Raw genomic sequence first — 16,181 nt, 5'->3', positions numbered from 1 at the left:
ATAACTCCCATCTATCTCTGTCAGAGGAACAGTCCAGAGTGCCGCTGGAAGGAAGCAGGGCTGGCTCTGGGACTGCTCTTTGGGTTCCTTCCCTCTGGCTGCACCTCATGAGATGTGTCACATGCAGGAGATGTCACATGCACATCCCCATTGAGACCAGCAGAGGCTTCTTCTTTGCTGCAGGCAAGGCCTGTCCCCTCTCCCTTTCCCTTGGAAAACTCATATTTGGGTGTCCCAGACTGCACAGCAGCTGTGCAACAGCTCCTTAGGATGGTTTCCTGACTGAGCAGATGGAAAAGATAAAAGGATGATGCCAGGTTTCTGCAGGACACATCACCTACCCCAGGCAGCATTTCCAAATATCCCAGACGCCGGTGTTTCCCTTCCACTGAACACCCTTTAAAAGCCAGAAGGAACAGCTGCTTACACTGTAGGAAGGAGAAAATGATGAAGAAAGTGAGAGAAAAACAGTTCCTCTCATCAGTACTCACCTCACCCACCCTAAATGGGAACTCGATTCCTATCACATCAAAAAATTCCATCATGAACACRGAAATCAATTAAGGYAYRAATTAAAACCAGACYCACCTGAGTCAGCTCCTTGTGAGCACAGTTTACTCCTCCRATTGGGATGATGTTGGGCATCAAAGGCCTTGGATACTCTAGAACAAATTCTGACCTCAGAAGCCAAATGGAAGCCTGGCGTAAGAGATCCTGCACAGTCATGTCCTGCTGGAGGAACTCGGAAGCCAGTTTGGAGTAGGGTTCAAAGGCAAAATCACAGAGAAAGAGATCTGGGATGTCGTGGAGCAGGTTCTTCACCCTCTGGAGGAAGCTCATGTGGTCTGCAAGTTGTGTGAATCCCCTGGGGACATAGGAAGCGGGTCTGGGACACTGAGTGGCATCAAAGTCTAACCCACATGGAATTCCTCGTAGGAAATACACGGAAGGAAGGGAAAGATGCTTTGCCAGGATGGCCCCACAGAGTATAACAGGGTCTGTAATGATGGCATCGAACTTGCTTTCCTCGAGGTACCTGATGAGCTCTTTGTTCTGCAGGAGGTGTCCACAGCTGGACACCCCAAAGTTGGTGATTCTTTTAATACCTTGGTAYGCTTTAACAAACCTTTCCAGAAAAGATCCTTGTTCAAATGAAAAATGAAAAAATGCCTGGAATTCTTTCTTCAAATCTTCCTTTGTGTATGGGACCGGGTATGTTTTCATCAAAAAGCTCTTCGCCGGTTTGATGTGCATAGTGACTTCAGGTGCCACCACCACCACCTCATGTCCCCTCTGCGCGAGGATATCGAGCACTTCCCGCATGCTGAGCCAGTGGCTCCCGTCCACCGGCACCACCAGGAGCCTCCCAGCAGCTGCCAGACCCAGCAGAGACAGGAGCAGAACCACAGCTCGTGGGGAAACACAGAGCCCCAGGGCCATTCGTGCAGGGATCAGGTGAGTGCCACCACAGAAGTTCCCCAGCTTTGTGGTTTTTAGTGGTCTGGGCTCTGGTTTTTATGGAGGATCTTCGGACTGATTTGCTTTTTGGTGAATGTTTAAACATGGCCGTGGCAAAGATGGCAGAGAAGCTGTTAAAGTTCATCCAATTTGGCAGACCCTAATCAGGGCAGGAGCTCCCCTGGAATACTCCCCCCTCTTTGTATTGGAGGAGCACTGGGTGTGGAGAAACGCTGCCTGGTTATGTAGGGACAGGGTCAGGAAGTCCAAGGTGCAGCTGGAGCTGAACTTTGCAAGRGGTGAAAATAACAAGAAGGGCTATCACTGGTCTGTCAGACAGAACGGGGAGGTCAAAGGGAGTGTGGCCATCCTGGGAAACACTGGGAAACTGGGAMTAATGGACAAGGTGAGGGCTGAGGGACTCAAGAACATTCTTGTCTCAGTCTTCACTGGCTACCTCTCTTTCCACACCTCTTGAGTGGATGGATGACAAAATGGGTTGGGGGATCAAAATTCCACCCACTGTAAGAGAAGATGGYGTTGGCAACCTGAGGAACCCAAACATAGGGTTTGATGACCCAAACACATGGGAACCCGTGAGATGCATCCCAGAGTCCTGAGGGAATTTGTTGATGGAGCCGCTCCATGACACATGAAAAGTCCTGGCRAAGTCAGGTGAAGTCCCAGGTGACKGGGAAAAAGGAAATGTCACACCCATCTTGAAAAAGGATAGAAAGGAATCCCCTGGGAACTACCAACAGCCTGGCAGGATCATRGAACAGACCCTCCTAGAAGATATTCTATGACTTAAGGAAATGAGGAATCCTTCAACAAATGGTCTGCTCGAAAGAGCTAATTAACACAACATTAATTTTCACAGCAAGAACTTCCAGTGTAAGGTAATTCCTTCCCTCCTGCCAGCCCAGATMGTTTTCTATTTGCAAAAGTTTAGAAAAAATGTTAAAGCTTCACATGGGAAATGGTCTGGATTCTTCATCAATTTTATATTGTGACACTGTGAGGAAAATGGAAAATTGGCTTTCAAAGTTCATTTCCCTGCAAGGGCTCTTTTTGGAAGGATGAAGCAGGGGCTGCAAGCAGGAAGAACACAGGCATGGGTTTTGCCAGCTGTAGYTAAACACTGAATTAACAACTCAGAAATACCACTTTAGATCAGTGGGAAGAGTTTGTCCCTGGACCATGAAAGCAAACAACACTAATGCACAGACAGGATTTGCAGACAAGCCCTAATTATGAAAATTATTGCACAGAGGTAATTGTGACAATAGAATCATTTAGTGTGGAGACTAGACTGATAGCCTACACCAGAATGTTTTTAAGGACATTTGTCAGACTACTGCAGCCYTAGGGAAACTTTTGGGAAGGCAGCATAAAGCTTTTGAAGATRAAAATGCTGCCAGAGCAACCAGAGRATTATCTACCACTTTGGTAACTTATGATGCTTCATTTCTAAATTATGAAAGGGTGGGTCTATTAACCAAAAAGATTCACTGTTTTTAAAAATCAGTTGTGACGGTAAAGCCAATTCATGGACGCAATTATAGACACAGAGAGCATTTSCAAACTGAATTAAACATTCATATATTTCACCAAGGCAATCACTGACCTGAGATAATGGCTTTTTCTTACTGCAGTTTATACCTTYAATAAAAAATACCTTGGGCATTGCCAGCATGGGATACTCAAAACCAGGATCCATTCTTTCAAGTCCGATGGATCCATGGCTTAAGAGCTCCTTCACTTTTACTGATCTATGAAGAACATTTGGGGCCAGAAGTTTAAGTGGCAAACAGGCAAAATTACAAAAAAAGGGATCTACTGACTTGAAAACTGAGTTTTCCACATGCTGTATAAACACCATGTGGCCTGAGCTGTCTGTTAAYGTTCTTGGGATATAGAGAGGGGAATCTGAGCACTGAGCAACCTGCGGGGAAATCCCCAGAGAGAGAAAGCGGACGGGACAGAAAAACACAGAGCCAGGATTTGTCCACATGGTAAAGAGGATCCATGAGAAATGGGAATTTACTGYTTTGGAGGTGCTGCATCGGATCCTCGTTGTGCAGCACCCTGGCACAGGAGGAGGTGGAGAGACTGGAGATGAACTGGACTTTCTCAAGGAGAGCAGTAATTCTTTCAGGAAAAGGTTTTCTTTCCAAAAGAGTAATCCCAAAGGAGCGCACCCCCGCTCTCAGCCCTTCCCTCCAAAAGGGATGTTCCATCCAAAAACTGGATGTTGTTTGAGGGTGTGATATTTGGATGCCTTCGYGCTTGAGCTCTCTCTGGTGCCACGGTGACAATTTGGTGGCCTTTCTGGCTGAGGGCCACCAGCAGCAAGTGCAGGCTGAGCCAGTCACCCTCATCTTTGGGCACCAGCAGCAGCTTCCCACCACCCGCTGAGCACAACAAGGACAAGCAGAAGCCCCGCGGAAGCTGAAGAGCTGTATTTACCCACGGGAGCCAAGTTCCTAGAAATCCAAACTCTGCCAATCCACCCCTACCTAACAGCTTTGAAATACAGCCACAGCACCCAGCCAGGTTCCCACATTCCCCATTAACGACCCAGCTTTTCCAACAAAGGTGACTATTCAAGACAAAGGTCAACYGTTTAAATGAGCAAAGGTGACAATTCAAGGCAAAGGTCAACCGTTTAAGGGAGCAAATCAAATTGGATTGGGCAGAACTGGGTTTGGTAAGTGAGGCTTCCTTCTTCCTCAATCTGTGCTCTATGATGTTAGATTGCAAATAAAATCAGGCTTTGCCAAACTAAAACACCCAGAATAGTGCTGGCACTTGGAAGTAACCAGGCTTGCTGAAAGAAGGTATTAAAAGGCTCTATTTCTTTCCTTCTTTTTGGGAAGAGTTTCACAGCTGTTCTGAAATGCTTGGCTTTTGAAGCTTTTAATGTTTAAAACCACAAAATATGAGCCTTTGACTCAARCACTGCTGTACATAAAAGAGAACATGATGCTCTTGCACATGACCCRCTGGGTTATTTTTTTGACTTCATAAACAGCTAATGGTCTTGAAGAAATATCCTCCTGCCTTCCATGGGAGGCAAAGAATTCTTGGAAGAGTTGTCACAATTCACCAGCCCTTTCTGRTATTAATTCCTGCCTAAAGATTTGTGTGTCTGGTTTCAGCTGGAATTAAACACAGCACGGTACAGYCGCACCAAAGAACATCCCAGTTTGCCAGACCCAAAGAGAGGAGGTGGAATCACATCTTGTGCTCTTGGCCTGGTTTTCATGAGGATTTGTTTTACAGAAAGATTTAAGCTGAATGACATCCTTAGGTAGRATCCCAGAATGGTCTGGGTTTGAAGGAACCTTCAATCTCCTCTTGTTGACCGCCTGCCATGGTCAGGGACACTTTCCACTGTCCCAGATTGCTCCAAGCCCCATCCAGCCTGGCCTTGGACACTGCTAGGGATCCAGGGGCAGCCACAGCTTTGTGCCAGGGCCTCGTCACCCTCACAGGGAGCAACTCCTTCCCAGTATTCTATCAATCCCTGCCCTCTGGCAGTGGGAAGCCATTGCCTCTTGCCAGTCCCTCCRGGCCCTTGTGAATGGCCTCTCTCCAAGACACAGATCAGGAACATCCCTATCAAACACCTCACTCTGCTCATGCCAACATTTTCCCTCCCTGCTCCTTCCCCAGCSAGCCACTGACCTGAGACAACGGCTTCTTCTGTCCACAGTGGATGCCTCCAATTAAAACCATGTTGGGCATGAGAGGCATGGGATACTCAAAGACAAAGTCAATTCTCTTCAGCCAGACAGATCCGTGGCTTAGAAGCTCCGTCATGGTCACTGGCTTTTGGAGGACCTCGGAGGCCAGCTCCTCAAAGGGACTGTAGGCAATGTTGCAGCTGAAAGACTCAGAAAGGGCAATCAGGAAGTTGTTCACCCTCTCGGAGAAGCTCATGTGGTCCGCGTAAGCAGAGAACATGCGCGGCACGTAGGATGGTGGATCCGGGCTCTGAGCTGCGTGAACGTCGATGGCGCAGGGGACCATGCGCAGGAAGAAAACAGAAGGGATGGAGAAGTGCAGGGCAACAATTTGCCCGCAAGGTGACACGGGGTCCGTGAGCACCACATCGAAGTGACTCTCAGCGATGTACTTCATCATCTCCTGGTTGTACAGCAAGGCCCTGCAGGTGGCGTAAAACATGGCCCCACTCTTCCGGTAATCTTGCAAAAGCTTCCAGAATCTCAGCAGGAAGGGCTCTTCACTGAAAACTGTTTTAGTAGAGTCGCGAACGTGTTCTTGTAAAGCCCCGTCCATGATCGGCACTGGGTAGGTTTTCAATTCATACGTATCCGAGGAATCAACCAGCATTCTGCTTTCCGGTGCCACGACCACAATTTCATGGCCCCTCTTGCTCAGCTCAGCCAGGACTTTCTTCATGCTGAGCCAGTGGCTGCCCTCCATGGGGAACACCAGCAGCTTCCCAGCRCTGGCTGGGCCCAGGAGGGACAGCAAGGGGACAAGCAGAGCTACCAGCATGGTGTGGGCTGTGCACAGAGGAACCCAGGCACAAGAGAGGCTGGGATACTGTGCCAGCTTTTGTAGCCAGGCYCCACCTCTGCCCTTTTGACCCCTCTCAATTCAGGTCCTCACAGCTTGGCACACAATCAGGGCAGAGGAGGCAATAAATGATTAGGAAAGGCTCGGAACAGGTTCATACTTCAAAGGTGGCTCTGGATGAGCCAACGTGTGTTGCCTTCACGCACGCCAAGCTGAGCTTATGGCTCCATGCCACCTTCTCCCCACAGCAGGACCCTGGTGCTGTGGCACTTGGTGCCACCAGCCTACCACCCTCAAGGTCTGATGACAAAATTGAGGGAAAATCAGTGAAAAAATACACCCACAAAATGGGCGGGCAGAAACACTGCTGACCCCCTGTGGAAGGACTGTGCCTATGAAGAGAGCGCTGGAATGACTCTTTTCCATCAGCGCCACTGAAGGCTGAGAGTTATCACAGATTAAGGTAATTTAGCATTTTTGAAAAGCGTTTTCTTTTGCAACTAAACTGATGCTAGTTGTAAAGTGAAACATAACTTTTAGTAAAGATAAATAAGACAAATCAGTGTTATGGTACCGGTTAAATAATCAAAACCAGCTGGCACCCCTGAGAAAAAAATAATTTTTCTTTATGCAAACTTGCATTTTTTCAAAGATAAGCAGCCCTATCTCTCCATACAACTTTCACCCACCCCCTTATCCTATCGGGTATAATTAAGTTGTAAAAGAGCAGTTCACCCTGGTACTCCAGATAGCAGAACCCAACAACACATTTCACAGTCATGAGTAATTCACAGCCAGTAAAGGGTCAGTTCATGACCTCAACCCTGTGGGTCCAGATCCCTCTTGGTTATAAATTGCTGGAGGTTTAATGCTGGTGATAACCTCTCATAAAATTTGTAAGTAAGTGAATATGGGAAACGATTTTCTTTTCCAGGGCATTCCTGGTTCTACATCCTTCCAGGAGTTTCCTTTCCCATGCAGTTCCTGCACATTCCTTCCCAAGCCTGGCAGGGAACCTTGGCCTTTGCTGAGAACCTGCCCTCCAAAAGAAGCAGCAGCTCCATCACCCACACTGATCCCATATTGGTATTTCACACCATGGCTTAACTTAATGGGAATTTTCAAACAGCTCAGAGGAAGAAGATGCACAGAGAACGGGCCATAACCTCAGACAAGGCCCACAAATGAACACTGGAAGGTTGGTACACAAAAGCCCAAACAGAAATTTAGAGAAGATAACCATAACCTGAAAAGCTTCAAACCAAAGTCAATGACATACAAAAGAGGAGGAGGATGGAATTTAAGGAGGATTTTGTTGTGGGGTTAAATATTGGCACCTTGACAATAAGGGCAGATGGAAGTGAATCAATCTGGAAAATGGCTGTGATGGAAAATAGGTAAAATCCTCAGTCCTATAACCTTCGATGTGGATGAAAGGCAAAGGTATACATGGAATGATGGACAGATGGCCCAGGAGACAGCTGGGAAAGGAGGACACCAAAATTCTTCAGTTCAACAAAATAACTTATTTGCATTAAAGCTACACATCTCTTACATTGTCCTAATGAAGCCTGATAATGCTTTAGGTTTGCCAGGATCTGAGATCATCTGAACGCTGGATTTTAGGAAATAACCTAAATCCTGCATCATGCAGGATTTCTATCTTTAAACACTGAGTTGTTGTCAGTCAGGATTTGAGGTAAGGATGTGAGTGACATCCCTTGCCCAGGATAGCATGGGATTAGAATGAAATYATCTTWAAGGTCCCTTCCAACCCAAACCATTCTGCCATTCTATKAGACATTTCTATTTTTGCCTTTTCAATATAAAAACCAAATAAAATGTAGTACCTGAGACAGCTTTTTCTTGTGAACACAGTTAATGCCTCCGATGAAAGCCATGTTTGGCATCACTGGTCTCGGGAACTCAAACACAAAATCGTATCTCATCAGCCAGAAAGATGCGCGGCTGAGGAGTTCTGTCGCCGTCATTTTCTTTTTGAAAACCTCGTATGCAAGATCTTCAAAGGGATCATAGATGGGCTTACAGTAAAAGAGCTCCAGCAGATGGACCAGCATGTTCTTCACCCGCTGGGAAAATGTCATRCTGTCTGAATTGTACAAGAAGAGTCTGGGCACGTAGGAAGCAGGGTTTGGACACTGGGTAGCAGCAAAGTCCATCCCACAAGGAAAGCCCCGCASGAAGTAGACGGAAGGAACGGAAAGATACTCAGCCACCAAGGGCCCGCACATCAGGATGGGATCCGTGAAAACCACATCGAATTTGCTCTCCTTCAAGTACTGCAACAGCTCCTGGTTCTGCATAAGGCTCTTACAGTTGGTGTAAAAAACAGAGGAGATTTCTACCGTGCTGAAATATGAGGTAAGCACAACATTGAGAAGAGACTGTTTGGTAAAATGAGCATTAACAAAAACCTTGAACTTTTCATCCAAATACTCATCTGTGTAAGGGATTGGATACACTTTGACAGTGTAATTCTGAGGCTCCTTGGACTTCATGTACAGACTTGTAGAGGGTACAACCACAACAACCTYGTGTCCCTTCTGCTGCAGTTTCTCCACTACCGGCCGCATGCTGAGCCAGTGACTCCCATCCTGAGGAATCACCAGGATCTTTCCACCTTCTGCCAGGATTAAAGATGATGTCAGGAGGAGAAATATCCATGTGCCTTGATAAAAAAGAGCCATTTTGATAGGAGAGAACCAGAGAATTCTGCTCCGGAGCAATCCATGCAGTCCTTTATATGACGGTCCACGTGAACTAAGAAGGGAATTTATTGGCTACAGAAATAAATGTTTAACTTCCCAATATTGTTGGGATTAGCCTGGGATATTGCAATGTTTGTGGAAGGGAAGGAGTGTCGTTAGGAAAACATTTGTACTTTCTGCTAATGTTTAAGCTTGGAATTCTGCCAGCTTGGGACACTAAGAGCAGGGGTGTCATGTTGTAACAACAGTTGTGGTTAATGCCATTGACCTGGTGAATACCGAGCGAGAAAATAATAAAAATACACCCAGCACAATGGGTGAAACACCATTCCTGAGGACACGAGGCTKATGTTGAATGCCCACCCACTGGAAGCAGCCAAACCTGCACCTCTTACGGGTATGTCACAGCCACCGGGAGGTGCAAYGCCATCCCAAATCTGAGAAGAACAATACTATTTGACTTTTTTCCTCGTGGTACTACACCAAAAAAAATGAACTGATTGGTGGGTTCCAGGCAAACAAAAGGAAAGGAGGCCAACACCATTGTGACACAAATACAGAGCCTTGGACTTCGGTCGCTGCCTTGAAAACCCTTTTCAGGTATTGTGAGCAAGTCAAAACCTAGGAGAAGGCCAATATAGGAGAGGTGGGAGACAGCACAGACTGAAAGCAGGAGATGGAACAGATTTACAAATAATTCTCATTAAATGCAGGAAGTCTGGAAACAAAGAGTTTATTGCAACTGCTGTGACAAGAACTGACCAAATTAACTTGRAAGTTGCTGCTTGCTGTGTTTTTTACTCTGGACTCGACTGGATTTTCAATAGCAAAACCATTTGGCTGAAAACAAGTTCATTTCCTTTGACTGTAACAGAAAATGTCTCTTGATAGGATGGCCACAATTTCTTATGGACTACAGAAACTGCCTGCTTTTTGTACCAGACCATCAGAGCAAAAATTGTGAGAAATTTGAGGCAGCAACAGGATGGGCAAGAGAAATGAGAGATAAAGGGAGGACAAAGAAAGGATGAAGTTCTTTGACTAGAACAGTATCAGCTGAGGTCAGGCCTAAGMTGGGTAATTATTATTGGAAAATTAACGGCCAGGCTCACTTTTCCAAGTARCAGGTAAGTTAATATGTGTTTGTTTTTCATTATGAGTAGCAAAGGGCACCTGGACCCCTCTCAGCTCCGAAGGGTGCGRTGCTCATTCCCAGCTCCTGTTTTATGTGCAAACAAGGACTCAATGAACTGCAGCTCCAAAGGTGAGAGCCAAGGGATCTTACCTGGAATGAGACCACAGTGCCCCATTCCCCTGCTTGTGGGAAACTATGTAAGTGGGGCAACAGAAAAGCCTGTGGATCCTTTGTCTGAGAAAAAACCTGCATTTTGAATCTCTTGTTCTTTCTCCCTCACCCAGTAATCCTTCTTTTCTTACCTGTTAAGCAATGGGTTCAAAAGGTTTTGGAGAACTATTTATTCTTGCCACAGGATTATGTTTCTGAACAGTCATAACCAGCCCAGGGCTCAGCAGTGTGTGTGAATAGGTGGATTTCTTTTCTCCCCTGTGACTCACTTTGCACTTGTTTGCACTCATCTGCTGGGCACTGTTCAGTGTGAAACAGGAGAAATTCCTCTGCTGCCAGTAAAAAATACAGCTAGAAAAGGAAACTGAAGCAGGGAAAAATCCACAAGGTTTTTCCAGATTTGAAACATGTGATTTTCACCTAAGGGGAGTGTGAAAATGGGGAGCTGGCAAGGATAAAATGAGGCCAGCATGTCTCTGCCCTTGCAGCAAAGTTACAAACCCTTTGCAGCTCCAAGACCTTCAAGATATAAATGTAAAGACTTATTTTGTGCAACCAGGAAGAATTTGCCTCTTAAATCTCRAACTAGCACCACTCTCATCAGCCCAACATCAGAGAATGCCTTACTTAYAATATTATCCTAATATTCTAGCTTGTAATATAATTCTTTGCKTTATTTATCAGGCTTAGTTGACTCTTCATAAGCTTGTCAAAGAGCATAAAAGAAATCTGAAAGAAAGAAAMACCCCAGCCCTTCAGCTAAACGATATCATGCAGGGATATTGTGTGACCACAATTCAGAACTGAGGGAGCAATTTCCTAGGAATGGGATTTTGTGTCCTGCTTTGTGTCTGCARAGAAATATCCYGTGTTATYGTTTTAGAGATTACATGGTATCTATCAAAATAGATTTAGATTTCCAGATTAGCTTTAAAACCTTTCTGGAAGAATTCTGATAAAAGCAAATGTCGAGGAATAGATATGAAAACCTATCTGAGCTCTGCATTCAAGTATCTTTCACTGAATCCACAATCGTAAGATTATTTCTTGCCATTTCAATGTGACGTTCATGTTCCACCCCCCCCCAAATAACACAGACAGCCAGTYTGGGAATAATCTGTCATGAAAATACAGCTAAAGTGAATAAACTGATGCTGATGAGCCTGGAGTTAAAAACAAAAGATGACTCCTGGGTTTTTGATCAGATGAAAGATATATATGTCAGATTCCATTAAAATTAAATCAGTTGGATCTGGTTGCTGAATAATACACATTCACTGAGGACAGAAATTTCCATCTGGTAGATGAAATCCCTTTTTTGCTTCATAAATTCAAATAAGACTCTATCAAGGTAATTTGATTTTAGCCTGTGGAAACCAACTACCTAATTGAATTAAATAAATACCAGAAATTAAAAAAGAAAAAAAATCAAGAGCAATAAACTTCCTGTAACAAGGTTATGATTTTGCATTGGAAAATGTATAATTTGGAGGGAAAGGAACATTACCTTCAACAGCGGTTTCTGCTTAGCACAGTTGATCCCCCCAACGAAGACCATGTTGGGCATCACTGGCCTGACGTACTCGAACACGAAGTCAAATCTCAGGAGCCAAATGGCAGCRGAGTTCACCAGGTCTATGAGGGACACATCCCTCTGAAGAACTTCTGAGGAAAGCTTCAGCACTTCTCCGTAGAAACCGTTACAGTACTGGAGCTCCAGGAGGGACATCAGCGTGTTCTCCACCCTCTGCAAAAAGGTCATGCGGTCCGAGTTGAAGGTGAAGAGCCTGGGGACGTAGGACAGAGGGCTCGGACACTGAGGCGCTGTGAAGTGCATGTTGCAAGGGAACCCCCTCATGAAGAACACGAAGGGAAGGGACAAATAGTTGGCCAGGACGGGCCCGCACATGAAGGCCGGATCGGTCAGGATGGCGTCAAAGCGGCTTTGGTTGAGGAAGCTCAGGGTGTCCTGGCTGCGGAACAGGTCCTTGCACTGGCCGAAGAAGGTGCTGAAAACRTGCACCGAGCTCTCATACAGCGCCATGGCGTTCAGGGGGAAAGGCTTCTCTGTCAGGTGCATGGCCACGTATTCCYGAAAGGACTGGTCCAGCTCCTCCAGGGTCTGTGTCACCGGGTGCTTGACCACCTTGTAGGCCTGCGTCGTCTCCATCTGCCAGCTCACCTCGGGGACAAGCACCACCACCTCGTGTCCTCTCTCGCTCAGCTTCTCCACCACCTCCTGCATGCTCAGCCAGTGGCTCCCCACCATGGGCACCACCAGGAGCTTCCCTCCGTCCGAGAGGCCAGGCAGGAGGAGGAGGATGGGAATCCAAAGCCCCAAAGCCATGTTGCTGTGGCCAAAGTAGGGGCTGTGGAAGATGCTTCTCCTGCAGGTCATAGGCTGAAGATGCTTCAGAAGGCGACTGAAGGTATTTATTGTGTTTTGCTCGGTGATAATCCTGTGGTTAATGATTCACTGCTTTGGACTGTGAGTGGTTTGKKTTTTTTTTTCTYCCCTTTTCCCTCCTTGTTTGGAAAGCCAGATTTTGTGACCCTTTCCATGCCGAGTGACTGGAGTTCCCCTGGTGTTCAATTACTTCTCAACTTACTGCTGCTCTGATCCTTCCTTATCTTTGTCACGTCTTGTGTTACACCTTGGCCAACACCCAGGAAGGCAAACTCCGTGTGAACAAGCCCCAACACCTCCGTAACAAACACAAACTGTGCTGGAGACACGGACCTTCAGATGATTTCTGCAGGGATGGAGCAGGAGACCCTCAGGATGAGGTTCAAGATTCCTTTGAGCTGGCAGGAATCTCCTCAGTTCCAGGAACACCAAGAAGAGGCGCTGAGAGTGGCGAAGTCCAGCTTCTTGCTTTGCAGATTTGTTTCCCAGCTTGGGAGGTGGCCCTCAGGTAGCCAAAAACTCCAGCAATAAAACAAGCACTGAATGTGTTTGAACAACCACAGGAGCCTCAGGTTTCAGGCTTGACTCAGCAAAGGAGCAGGATCCGCACAAACGAGATTTCCCAAGATCCATCAGCCTCACAGCATTGTTATTGATGCCAAAATTATAAATCATAACATCACCAGGATGTTCAGAGCCATACAGCCTCCATTYCTCAGGCACACGGCTTCTGTTATCTCCCTTCATACCACAGTCAGTGCMCCAAAATTAGCTGCATCTTGTTTTTCTCATTTTTCTCATATTTACTTTTTTCCCGTTTTGCCAATGTCTGTAATTATTTCCACAGAGAATAAGTAGCAGAGACCAGCTTTCTGTCAGGATTGATTTCCAGAAAATTTGAGTTTCAGAGTAGGGGAAAGAAGTTCTGCCATGAAAGTGGCTAAAATTCTCTCTGAATCTTCTATTASAAAGCGTAAAGAAGAAACATAATAACTACTAAGTATGTTCAGATTTTTATAAGCACACTTAGAATGGGGAATGGGGAAGCTGTTTAGCAAACAGCATTTTCTCMAAAAAAATGAAGATTAATTTATGTATTTTTTGATATTCAGCTGTTTGCTGTGGTGGGGTAGGGAGACAGCTGGCAGGAAAATGTCCTGCCTTCCCCTCCTTCCTGCTGCAGGATAAATTTTCCACCCAAACCTTTCAACTGTCCTGGGATGGGTGAAGTTAATCAGTACCTTGGTGTTGGTGAACTTGCCTTTGGCCTGGTTATCCCAGGTTTTTCCAGCCAGGAGTTCTGYACAAGTTGAACTTTGCCAGGTTCAAAGCAGGGCGAGATAAAAGTCGCTCCCTGCTCACATGTGAGCAAAGAGGCAGTGGGAACGTTGGATTTGGGGGAAAAGTCACAAATTTGGGTCCAGCACTGTCCAGCAACGATCAACGGAGCTGGGGAAGGGCTAAAAAATGTCCTGGGAGGAGCAGCTGAGGGAACTGGGGGTGTYTATGGAGAAAAGGACTGGATGATCCTGGAGGTCTTTTCCARGCTTGGTGGTTCTGTAGGTTCAGGACGGGCATTCCAGGCTCCGTGGGGCATTATTAGGGTGCCTACAACATACCAGCCAAGGCGGGAATAAATCCATGATAGGGGATCCCAAACTGCTCTAAGAAATCCAGACGGAGATGCCCAAATCCCTCTAAAATACTCAAGACAGGAGAATTCAACATCCCTCTAAAAAACTCAAGACAGGAGATCCCCAAATCTATTAAACCCATGACAGGAGATCCCAAATGCCTCTGATAAAATCATGACAATAGATCCCCAAACCCCTCTCATAAACCTATGAAAGGCGATTCCCAAGCTCCCCTAATAAATCTGCAACAGGAAATCCCAAAATCCTTTAATTAACCYGGAGCAGGAGAACGTAAAACCCCTCTAACAAATCCATTAAGGGCGATCCCACACCCCTGCAAGAAATCCATGACACAAAACACCTGTTTATTTGGAGAGAATCGGTCTTTATAGAATCCTAGAGTGGTTTGGGATGGAAGGGACTTAAAGCTCATCCTGTTCCACCAGGTGCGGAGGGCAGGGACACCTTCCACTATCCCAGGTCGCTCCAAGCCTTGTCCAACCTGGCCTTRGGCACTGCCAGGGATGAGACAGCCACAATCTCGTGTGAAATATCCCACCTGGAGCCCATTCAGCCTGGCCTGGAATATTTCCAGGGATGAAGGTCCCACAAATTCCCAGGCCGCCCCTTCCCCCTCACGCCGGGGAAACTACAACTCCCAGCATGCCCCGCRCGGGTGCACGCGCTTCCTACGTGACGCAGTCCCGGCTTTGCGCGGCGCCACACAACAAATATGGCGGCGGCCGCGGCACCGTGGCCGTAGGGCCGGGCCGGGCCAGGTGAGTGCGGGGTTCGGAGGGGCTGGGGGGAAAACTACCGGCAATTGGGGGGAAACGACCGGGATTTGGGGGGAAACTACCGGGATTTGGGGGCTCTCGGCATGGGTTTGTTAGAGGGGCTTGAGGGTTTCTTGGCATGGGTTGGTTAAAGGGGTTTGGGGTCTTCTGCCGTGGGTTTATTAGAGGGTTTTGGGATCTTTTGCCGTGGGTTTATTAAAGAGTTCTGAGATTTTTGCCCCTGGTTTTATTAGGGGGATTTGAGATCTTCTGCCATGGATTTATTGGAGGGGTTTGGGATCTTCTGCCTTGGGTTTTATTAGGGGAATTTGGGATCTCTTGCCATGGGTTTTTCAGAAGCTTTATGGCTTTATTAACGTGGTTGAGGACATTTTCCATGGTTTTGTTGGAGGGATTTGGAGATCTCTGTAAGRTTTTATTAGATGGGTTTTGGGATCGCCTGTCATGGCTTTCTCAGAGGGGTTTTGGGGATTTCCTGCCATGGGTTTATTAGAGGGTTTTGGTTTCTCCTGCCATGGGTTTATTGCAGGGTTTTTGGTTTCTCCAGTCGCAGCTTTGGCAGGCTGAGGCGATGTGCTCTGAGTTCTCCCTGCTTTGTGAAAGCACTGGTCCATSCAGAATTCCTTCCAGTCGATATTCCCGTGTGGTTTTTTAAGGGAACGAGGCTGCCAGCAGCAGAGCTCTGAGCATCCAGAAATAAGGAGTGAGGGAGGATTTGGCACTTGAGTGCCTCTCTGGAGTGGTGGGTGGGTGGTGTCTCCTGGATATGGYCCTTTTTTTGGGATAAAAAATCCACTCAGGAGCTGCTGAGCATTGAGGGAGGAGAATAATCTAAATGCTCAAGTGCAACAGGCCTGACTGGAAACAGRAATGAAGGCTGGGAGAGGGTTTGGAATGAGTGCCAAGCCCAGGAATTCCATCCAAGAGCTTGGGAGGAGGGGCCTTTACAGAGTTTTTGAAGCAATCAAGGGGTAAGAGCTGCATTGAGAGGAGGAAAAGCTGATTCCAAGGGATTTATTCTCTAATTATGGTCATTAGGAAAGTGAAACTTTAAAGTCTTYGTGCCTTCATGTCTCAGATGAAGAAACTCCAGGGGTTTGGAGGAGGTGGATGAGGATAATCCAAGGYAGGGGGCTGTTCACTTGTAGGAATAAATATAACATTGTGCAAAACTGAGTTATGGTGGGTTTGATTGTGSTTAAATCAGACCTGTCGTAACAGAAATGCTTTAAATTCACCCCTTTTTGTTGTATTAATTTACACTTTTGCATGGATTTGGCATTAATTTTTAGAATGGCCAGA

General features: G+C 46.5%; 1 protein-coding gene across 3 annotated transcripts in view; it reads right to left on the bottom strand.

Annotated features, from left to right (window-relative positions):
• LOC130580884 (UDP-glucuronosyltransferase 1A1-like) overlaps positions 1 to 12,475 on the bottom strand; it is a 36,952-nt gene extending 24,477 nt beyond the window's left edge. The window contains exon 1 of one of the 3 annotated variants that reach the window (XM_057378660.1): positions 11,549 to 12,475. In XM_057378660.1, the coding sequence (XP_057234643.1) occupies positions 11,549 to 12,439 (891 nt within the window). In that variant the 5' untranslated portion in view covers positions 12,440 to 12,475. Of the gene's footprint in view, positions 1 to 5,148; positions 6,001 to 7,856; positions 8,756 to 11,548 lie in introns of those variants that run through there. The other 2 variants (XM_057378661.1, XM_057378664.1) reach the window with 2 other exon arrangements.
• Positions 12,476 to 16,181: the final 3,706 nt, after the last annotated feature.

This window comes from Malurus melanocephalus, unplaced genomic scaffold (assembly GCF_030028575.1).
Source record: "Malurus melanocephalus ecotype Western Australia unplaced genomic scaffold, MMel_1.1 scaffold_369, whole genome shotgun sequence".
NCBI classification, from domain to species: domain Eukaryota; kingdom Metazoa; phylum Chordata; class Aves; order Passeriformes; family Maluridae; genus Malurus; species Malurus melanocephalus.
This window is presented reverse-complemented; position numbering and strand designations above follow the sequence as displayed.